The sequence below is a fragment of the Nicotiana tabacum genome, chromosome 4, assembly GCF_000715075.1.
Source record: "Nicotiana tabacum cultivar K326 chromosome 4, ASM71507v2, whole genome shotgun sequence".
NCBI classification, from domain to species: domain Eukaryota; kingdom Viridiplantae; phylum Streptophyta; class Magnoliopsida; order Solanales; family Solanaceae; genus Nicotiana; species Nicotiana tabacum.
Window position 1 is genome coordinate 54,409,488 of NC_134083.1, and position 10,261 is coordinate 54,419,748.

The following is a 10,261-nucleotide window of genomic DNA, read 5'->3' on the forward strand; positions in this document are numbered from 1 at the left end:
TATTTGATTTTCCCGTCATTTATTTACTAAATGATTTAGACTCAAGCATTACAAAGTACAATTTCATTAATGTGATAACAAATAATTTCGTCACTTTATTATTATTATTATTATTATGTGAAAAGTTCTATAGCTGCACGTGAATTAAGTGCGAAAAATGTTGTAGGAATTAGTGTCAAACAAGTAGAGCACTTGAAGGACTTGCGCATTCAAAATTGGATGGTCAGGTTCTCGTACTACAGATTTGGTCGCTCTTTTTGAGATAGAAATTTTTTACAAATATTTTGTTGCTTTTTCCTTGAAGATAGAAGAAACAGCACACGTTAAAAGATGCAGGGCAAAGGTCCAAATATGCCCTTGTACTATACGAAATTGAGTATGTTTGCCCTTCGTTAATACTTTAGCTCAAATATGCCCTTACCGTCACATAGTTGGTCCATATATGCCCTTAGAGTTACACAGTTGGCCCATATATGCCCTTTTCGAAACGGAATTCACCCAAACTAATTAGCTCTTTCTTTAATTGTATTAAAATGTGTATTACAAACACTATTTCCTTTTTATTAGTACTTTTTTCTTTACCTTTCTCTTTTCTTTCTTCTCTTTTTTTTTTCCTTTTTTTTTCTCCCTTATCCGATTTCCTCCATTAGTGTTGTCTTCTCCATTTTCATCACCAATTTCACTTGACAAAACTCATGAATTCCAATTACTAAGAAAATTCTCCCATAAGGTAATAAAATTTCAATTTCACTGGCCCTCTAAATAAACGAAATTAAATTATTCCAAAAATTATGGTTTAAACTTTAAAATAATAAATAAACGAAATTAAATTGTTCCAAAAATTATGATTTAAACTTTAAAATAATAAAAATATCTCAACCTTTAACAATACTCAAAAGACCAAAATATTTAAATTGTTTTCAGAAAGATAACTTAATGATTAAAAGCCTAGAGTTCAAGTTGTAGTGTTATAAATTTGAGTTGTTAGTCTTTTTTCAGCTGGACATTTTCTATTTTTTTTTATTAACTATGTAGATTAGGGGTGTACATGGAACGGGTTGGTTCGATTTTTATCAAAATCAAACCAAACCAATTATATCGGTTTGGATTGTTCGATTTTGTTGGATTTTCGGATTTTTTGTTACATAAATATTATTTCAATCTTACTTTGTTAAATTTTTTAAAAACTTGACAAACATATGATCTATAAAAATATTCTTATGGGAGAATTTTCTTAGTAATTGGAATTCATGAGTTTTGTCAAGTGAAATTGGTGATAAAAATGGAGAAGACATCATTAATCGAGGAAATCGGATAAGGGAGAAACAAAAAGGGAACGGAAAAAGAGAAGAAAAGAAAAAAAGAAGAAAGAAAAGAGAAAGGTAAAGAAAAAAAGTACTAATAAAAAGAAAATAGTGTTTGTAATACACATTAATACAATTGACGAAAGAGCTAATTAGTTTGGGTGGATTCCGTTTCGAAAAGGGCATATATAGGCCAACTATGTAGCTTGAAGGGCATATATGGACCAATCATGTGACGGTAAGGGCATATTTGAGCTAAAGTATTAACGAAGGACAAATGTGCTCAATTTCGTATAGTATAAGGGCATATTTGGACCTTTTTCCGAAAGATGTATGCATATAATCTATTCCAATGAATTTGGAATTAATGCGTAATATTGTCGTAAAGGGCGGACTAAAAAATGGAGTGTCCTGATAATAACACTACAATACAATCACTAGTAGACGGTGAAGAAGTAGGCGATATGAACTATGTTCACTTTTCTATTTTATTTTTCTTTTAAAAAAGGGAACCTAATTAAAAGCTAGGTCATAAGTCATAACCCTAAAAATAGAAGAAGAAAAAACTATTGCTTGGTGACCAATTTGATGGGAATTTCTTATGATTAAAATTCATTCGGTTGACTATTTCTTGTATTAATATATGATTATTACTATAGTGGCAACATGAGATTGCTGTCCTATATTCGAGTCAATTACTCGTATGGTCACTCAACTTTTCGAAATTATCTATCAAAGTCATTTTTCTTTCATTTGTAACAGCAAAGTCACTTAACTATGCCTATAACACTCAGAAGGTCACTCAACCAGATTTATCAAACTTTTGATCGCCAAATACCTATTTTACCATCTAAATTATCAACTTTTATCTTCTATTTTTTTTGCCTTTTTAATATTATAATTTTCTCTCTTTTTAATCAACATTATGGACTTACCTATATAACTAAAATATTTTTTTTAAAAATAAAAAATAAAAAATTATTTTTCTAGCATTATAATATCGAAATAATAATATAATTGAGTATAATAATCAAGAATATGTAATGTATATTACAAAAATACTTTTATTTTAAATAATTATTTTCTATAGTACGTGCATGGAATATATATTTTAAAACTTTATTTTCTTTCATTCTCAATTATGTAAATAAATTTTTGAGTTTTTTTTGTTAATTTCAAAATTATTATTACAAACAAATTATTCTAATTAACTTTCTATTATGCTCAATATTTTATTATTCCAACACTGTATATGCTTAAATACTATTTTATTTTTTTAATTATAAATAAAATTTATTTATTCTAAGGTAAGTCCATAATATAAATTAAAAAGAGAAAAAAATATTATATTAGAAAGCTAAAATAATTAAATAAAGAAGATAAAAGTTGATAACCTAGAGGTTAAAATAGGTATTTGATGAGTGACCTTCTGAGTGGTATTGACATAGTTAAGTGACTTTGTTGTTACAAACGAAAGAAAGATGACTTTGGTAGATAATTTCGAATAGTTAAGTAACCATTTGAGTAATAGACTCTCTATATTCTTCCTATCCTAATTGCATCTTCTAGCATTGGCCTTTGCCTTTAGTGTTATTATTTGGTGTTCCATTTTTTTAAAAGTAAAAGATACAATAATAATTATGCCTTAAATCTTAAATAATTTGGGATCGACCGTATGAATACTCAATAAAACTAAAAATAATGAAGAATGATTAATGTTTGAATGTGTTGAAATTAGTCCTTAGGTGATACTCAAATTTATTCCCTTACAATTTCCCATACTTAGGGTATAAGAAAAATTAGCATATTACTAGTAGTTTTGCCAGCATAAAACAAAGTTTGAACCATATAATCAAATTTGGAGCTTTTTGCATATTTTCTGAGAAAACATTTCTTTTCCAATTCCTCTATTTTCGTGTTATATTGTTTTATTTGTAATGGACATAGTTCGTTGGTTTTTATCTGTTATTTTGAAAATGGCTTATTTGGATTGCTTTGCATCATATATAAAGTATATTATCTACTCTCTTTTTAATAATAAAGAAACAGCTTTTACTCTTATCTCTCTAAATAGAAAACACAAAATCTTCATTTTCTTCACTCTTTGCATCTACTTACGGCTCAGCCTCGTCTCTCTTTTTCTCCTCTTATGGCGACCGGCGCTGCCTCATTTTCGTTGTCAGGTACCACCCGCTCGACTTTTCTTCTCCTTTTCTAGTTTTAATTACCATTGCTAATATTACGGAAATGATGATACTTTTTTTTTGTCTGGTTATTTTCGGATAAGATTTCAGAATGGGCTGTAGTAGCTTCGAATCAACCATCAAGGAATTAATCTATAATTATGACCTTACCTGTCTCTGAATTTCTCTATTTTATTGTGTGGATCTTTCGCTGTGATTAAAACTGTAATTATTTCTGATCAGTTGTAGAGAATTTTTCCTTCAGATTGTGTTTCTCGTTACATTATTTCCTGATTCTTTAAATTCGATTAGCTTTAGAGTCTTCATGTAACTTTCCTGGCGGAGTTTATTGCGAAACTTATATTCTCATATTACTAAAAATACTTGACGTGTTAGTAGTGCAAATGCATTAGAAAACACTCCATCTGACCAGTGACACACCTCTATTTTATTGTCTGTCCTTTCTATGTCCCTTGGTTTCGTTTGTGGAGTTTACAAGCTTTAATTAGAGCTAAGCATTGCTTCATCAGAAAAATAAAAGCTTTAATTAGAGCTAAAGGAATGAAAGTTTAACTCTATAAGGTTCAGAATCATAAATTTAGGGTTTCTGTCTAGGACAAATGGAGATGCCTGAGTGTTGATTCTCATGAGAATCTAGTGATTTTCCTCCTTCAAAGTTATGTTCTCTTGGCGTCTTGCCCTCTCCTTGTACTTTATAATTGCATCTTTGGAGTTTCCAGGAATTGAAAGAATCTCCGAAAAGAACATTCTTTTAAATATCCTTTTCTGGTAATACTGTATGATTGAAGAGATTGCCAAGCAACTCTTGTTGAATTGGTGAAGTGATAGTATATTAACGTGGCAACGAATCTCTGACTGTGCTAGTGATTTTACTTACTTTTTTTTTTGTTTGGCTTGATATTGGGAGTTTTCATTTGAGATACTTTTCTTTTTCCTTCTAAATTAGGTGCAACTCATGTCAAAGCATGCGAAGCTTGGTCTGGAAAGTCATCCTCGTTTGTCAAGACACCTATGGTGGCTATTCAAAGAAAATCAAACTCTCAGGGAACAAAGGCTGCCAAGTTGTCTATTCGTGCAGACTACAGGTATTCCATTTTTGTATGCTTATATCCTGCTCACTACTTATTAAGAAACAAATCTGTTGATGATTATTTTCAATGAATTGAGACGATTTGTTCTTAATCTGGTTAATGCATAGTTATTTGCTTGATCTTCATGATTGGTAAGGAAAAACATAGTTAATAGCCGTTACTTCTTTTCATAAAGAAGAAGAACGACTGGCTAGCAAGTTTTTTTCAATTCTTCTGCTATAACTTTTTGTTATGAGTATGATGGAGTCCCCAGAGCTCATTCTCAAAACAAATGATGGAGTCCCCAGAGCTGGATGTGCTTATACTAAATGTAAATGAATGTCTCCTTCCTTTCAAGGGGACCTTTCTTATACTTATATAACTTTGCAGATTCTTTTGGTGCCCTGAATTACGACCATATAGATCTAATTTGACTGTTTTAAGTTGGGCCTCTTCTCGCCATGTTCTCTTTAAGTTTGAATTTCCTTAAAGATGGAGGGCAGCATCTGGTGCCTTTCGTTAGATTTGTGGTAAACAGGTCTTTCTATCTACGGAATAATAGGAAAGTGACAGAATTACATCTCCAGCAGAAAGTTACCTGGCACCAGTATTTGTAATCCACCTCTAGATTGTTTACCTCAGAAGTCAAAAGTTTATTAACACATTTACATTCGCAAAGTGACAAAGAGTGATGTAACTTTCCTTTTGTTTCGATATAATACAAACTTCTTTTTCTCTTTCCCATCCGGCATAGCTGGTAGAATTTTCTGCGCTCTTTAATTTTTTGTGTCTCCACCTTGCACATCTTTTTCTCCAGCTATCTATTTTGTTGCTACTGTATTCGAACTTTGGTTAATGTTCTCACCAGTCCTTTTGCTTCGCCGTTATGGAAAAGCCACGATACTTGAGCATTTGGATTTCTTCTACTCGGTAATTCTTCCTCATTACTTGCTATTACACTGTTCATGTCAGCAGGTGCGATAAGCTCTTTGGAGATTTGCAAGTACCGAATGGTGTACGTTCTCGACAAATCAGTTCCTTTCTTTTTTTTTTTACTCATAGGTTCTAGTTCTGAAAGGATAAGTCTATACCATCAGTATTTGATGCCTCCCTCAACTGCTCACCCTAACTGGGAATCAGAACAAATTCCTAACTGGAATGGTGCAGTACTCTTTTTCTCCCAACACTTATACTGCATTCTGCAAAGGTCACTTTCCATCTTCCGTGTTTGCAGAACTTCTGATTGAATAGTTCCCTCTTATATCTGCCTTTAATGGACTCACATGATAGAAAGCAGTAGGCGCCCTTTCTGAAAATATATAGGTGGTTCCACATTAAATGTCAATTTAACAGAGCCCGATTATGTCTCCGATTTTTGCAGCATTGATTGCTTTTACATACCTCAAATGGATAATGGAGAAAAGATTCTTTCAAGCACATAATGTGAATAAGTCTCTCTGTGTTGGTTTTCTAGCAGTATGCTTCAATCTTCAATCATAGTCAGACCTCACTGGTACCTTTAGAAGTCGAATGAGTTAAGGTCTTTCCTTAGGTATGCTTACTTATATTCGAAAACCAGATGATGAATTAATTGCATAGGTCCAATAGACAACCCAAATCCTTTTCAGCTGGAGAGTGAAATAAATATGTCCCATTAATCTTTACTGTACTGAAATTTGGAATCTGTTTTCTCTCAGTTTAAGGATCTGTTTTCTCTCAGTTTAAGGATAATCAGATGGTCCTTACAAAAACAACAATTTTGACACAATTTGATGCATGGCCCATTGTTATCAAGCATCCAAAGTAAATGCTTTGGCTGACCCATCTTTTGAGATCAAAAAGCTTCTTTCTGTGGAACCAAAGGAACTTTCAATTTCTGAATCACTTTATTAACAAAAGGAGCTTTTATATAAGCAGTGCAGCTTTAATGCATCTGCATAGGTGTCGTGCCTTTATTTATTCTCTTTACAGGATTAATTGTTTTCTTCAATGTTGTTGTTGCTATTGTTATTTGCATTAGAAGGAAAATGGAAATCTTTTTCAACTTTGATATCACTCCAAAATCTTATTGGACCTTGTTTAGGCTGGCATGATGGTTTAGAAAGAAAAGGAAGCCGAGCTTGTTACATTTGAAATGCATAACTTTCCAACAGTAATTGTTTGTGAGTTGTGATTATGCATAACATATCCTATCCATCAGGGTCATGTCCTCGACATCGTTGGGCCACTGGAAGTGTTGATCATTTTCTTCAATGGAAGCTTTTCTCTTGTGCCCTTTTTTTCAAATTAATTAGCCAAGACGGACAGTAGATTCATTCACATATATGCTACATCGAGGATAAAAATTTGCTATAAACATTCAACTGTGAGATCATTATGAAATGATGTAAGACATCAGCCAGATCCATATAATGGGATAGGAGACTTTGTGAAAGAACAATTCTAGACCTGTTTGATTGAAGTTTCCATGGATTCTGAATTTGCGTGGAGCTACCAGTTCTAGGTAGATTTCTTATCCTTTAATCAAAATTGAATCAATTAACTGGAGATGGCAGATGATGATGACTGATAAATTGGGAGAGATAAGAGCTCTTGAAGGTGTGACCTGAGATAGAGTGCAAGAGGTAGAAGCTGATGATTTGGAAACTTGCCTTGGTGGCTGAACTTTAAATCGGCTTTGAGTAGGATTCTCCAAATTTATTCCTGTCACTTTTTAGGTAAAGAAGGCTAGAAGTTGAGTTGCTTTAGACATTTAGGAGACACCAAGGAAGGTACTATTATTGCTAGGGCTCTATTACTCTAGATAAAGATAAAGAAGCAATATCACCGCAAAAGTTACATTTAGAAGCTTACTTTTCACTGGGGCATTTGTTTGTGAAAGTATCGAGTTTTTGCTTATTTCCGGTCGAAGTAGAGAAAATTGCTCCATGCCTATTCTTTTAATTTTTTCTATTGTTCTTCTGAATTCATCTGTAGCCTATTAACGTTCTTCTGAATTCATCTGTAGCCTATTAACTTATGATGTACTTCAGAAAAAAATTAAAAATAAAGAAAGAAACTATAGTTTTTATGATCCCAGATTTAAAAGTGGGTTAACCAGGTAAGGAAGTAGTGACGGCACATTTCCTGTTTAGATTGGCAATGACAAATACAGCCTATCTGCACATGATATTGCTGAATCATTTTCCTTCAATGCCTTTTAGTTACTTATCCAATCATATGAAGGGGTTACAATTTCTGACTTATCTATCCATCCATGTATGCTCGATTCATATTTTCAATTTTGCCTGTTGCATTCAGTGATCGAAGAGGTGGAGGTGGCAGTGGTGGTGATTTTGTTGCTGGTTTGCTTTTGGGAGGTGCAATATTTGGAACGCTTGGCTATATATTTGCTCCACAGGTAAGTATAGTGTTGTCTCTTGGTATCAAGTTGATGTTTGATTCCACAACACTGATGAGCCTGTTAGGTATGGTTACATGTTGTTGACTGACTTGTTTCCTGCTGAGTATGTGTGCGCCCATACTAGGATTTCTGTGGGTTTTTTTTTTTTGATAATGAAGCATGTGGCAGCTATTGTTTTGAGCGGGATATGGTTAGTTATCTTTCAATAAAACCACATACAAGCTCCAGGAAGGTGCATATGATGCAATATATTTTTGGTCTATCATCTCTGGTTAACAGAACATATTCAGGCTAGATTTTAAAATAGAAAAAACTGACGAGTTTCTTAGTATATTGAGTCATGTCTGTAGTTTAATATTCATTGTTTGCTCCGGCCTTTTCTTTCTTTTTTTCTTGGGGGGGTTACAGCTCTTTCTATTTCTTGTTGGACTTGAGTTTATGCTCTATTTATGTGGTTATCTACCCAGTTTTAATATAATATGTGCAATCACGGGAGATGCGTCTTTGTGAGCAGCATCAGAGTATGCTGCATGGATGGCTCTTCTTCTTCTTCTTCTTCTTTCATTTTCCTTTTCCAAAGCTTTTCTCTTTTTGATATAAGTATGTGGAATCTGCAATACTCCAGTTTGTTAGTGAAGTGATTCGTCTCTTATTTAGCAGTTTTTAAACAAATTAAAGATCAGTAAGTTTATCTTTTCAAGACTGAGTTGGTAGCCCAGGAATTGGAGGAAGAGAATGAAATTTCTCCATTTTGAAACACTTGGTTGAGTGTTTTCATAATCATTTTGATGTATTTCCTGAATTTCGAAGGCTAGAACATCTAAAGTTATTAGGATTAGAGCTAAAAAGAAAGATTGCATGGCACTGGTTGATGAGCATTGGCTTTGAACTCTCTGGTTTTCATCTCTAAATGCCCATTGAATTTAATGAATAAGAAAATCAGCAAGTTTATCGTGTAAATATGTCTTAATATATTTACCATGCATCTATCTTAATGTGTATTGGAATGTGCATTTAAACTGCTAAAATAGGATGTTGGAGGACATCAAGGAGGATTTGTTGTGATTGCAAAGGAGATAAAAATAATCTGCTTCTATAGGCAGCTCTCTGCAATGGGTACCAATATTTTTAAGACCAACCTAAATTTCTCCTTTTCAGTACAGAAATTGTTGCTAATTCATAGAGTCCTAGAGTCAAGGCTACTATTTCGTTGATGCAGTATTGCCCTTTTTGGAAAGCTAATTTTCAACTTTACTATACACGTTAGTTGGATTTACCTTTCGTAAGGGGTTCCTATGAAGTACGAGTTTTCTGAATTGTGAAGACGGCTTACATGTATGATCACATAGAGCACTATTATATTTATGTTTGATACTTTTTCGTCTCTCGTCACCCTTTCTTTATTAGCCTAAAGATGCAACTGTATGAAATGAATATTTCTTCATTTTCCTCAAGTGTTATTGTATTTTGTTTGCTTATATAGTTTTCTGTTTTCTTTTCACTGACTTCTGATATTAGATACGGAGGTCATTGCTCAATGAAGATGAATATGGTTTTCGGAGAGCCAAACGACCAATATACCATTATGATGAAGGTTTAGAGGTGATATTAATACTTCTTTGCATTATTAGGTCTTTCTTAAGTATATGCTTGTAGGCTTACAGTTCTGTATCCGAGTAGTACTTTTCTGCTAAATTGGCTGATAGGATTATAATTTTGTTCTAATTACTTGTATGCAGAAAACTAGGCAGACATTGAACAAAAAGTTGGATCAACTGAATAGTGCCATTGACAAAGTATCTTCGCGGTTGAGAGGTGGAAACAAAATGCCTCCACCTGTTGAGACTGATCCAGAAGAAGCTACCATGTGAGAACTGGTTTTATCCCCCCTAATGATCATAGGATTATACAGAGGTGGAAATATGGGGCTACTGAAATTATGTGGTATATTTTAGACGGATCATGAATTTTCTAGTCTTACCAGACTTTTATCGTCTTTTTGAATCTTTTGGAGGTTTAATTCTGGAACATTAAAGAAAGAAAACAGAGCATAAATTTCCAGAGCTGAAGTTCTTGATAATATTTGATTGAAGTTGGAAAAGAGAAAAAGGATTTGAAATTGAAGTTTAAAATGGAGATTTGGAAGTTGAAAATTGTGGTTGAAAATCATTATTTTACTTGAAATAGTTCTCAACCTCAAGTCGGTATTCCATGAATTCGCTGGCATTTTCACATACTGAACTTCGATATTTGCTACTAATGCTGATAGCCAAACCAATA

At 33.1% G+C, this 10,261-nt stretch overlaps 1 protein-coding gene across 1 annotated transcript; it reads left to right on the forward strand.

Moving 5' to 3' along the window:
• Positions 1–3,329: 3,329 nt before the first annotated feature.
• Positions 3,330–10,042, forward strand: LOC107804697 (uncharacterized). The gene is made up of 5 exons (XM_016628629.2): positions 3,330–3,487; positions 4,455–4,593; positions 7,879–7,978; positions 9,500–9,583; positions 9,721–10,042. Exons 1-5 carry the CDS (start codon positions 3,454–3,456, stop codon positions 9,850–9,852), a joined length of 489 nt encoding a protein of 162 aa, XP_016484115.1. The 5' UTR covers positions 3,330–3,453; the 3' UTR covers positions 9,853–10,042.
• The last annotated feature ends 219 nt before the right edge of the window (positions 10,043–10,261 follow it).

Excerpts from the sequence above, each read along its gene's own strand:
- LOC107804697 (XM_016628629.2), top strand. The coding sequence starts at position 3,454 with ATGGCGACCGGCGCTGCCTCATTTTCGTTGTCAG. Across the intron at positions 3,488-4,454 it reads TGCCTCATTTTCGTTGTCAG|GTGCAACTCATGTCAAAGCA; the intron begins GTACCACCCGCT and ends CTTCTAAATTAG. Across the intron at positions 9,584-9,720 it reads ATTATGATGAAGGTTTAGAG|AAAACTAGGCAGACATTGAA; the intron begins GTGATATTAATA and ends ACTTGTATGCAG.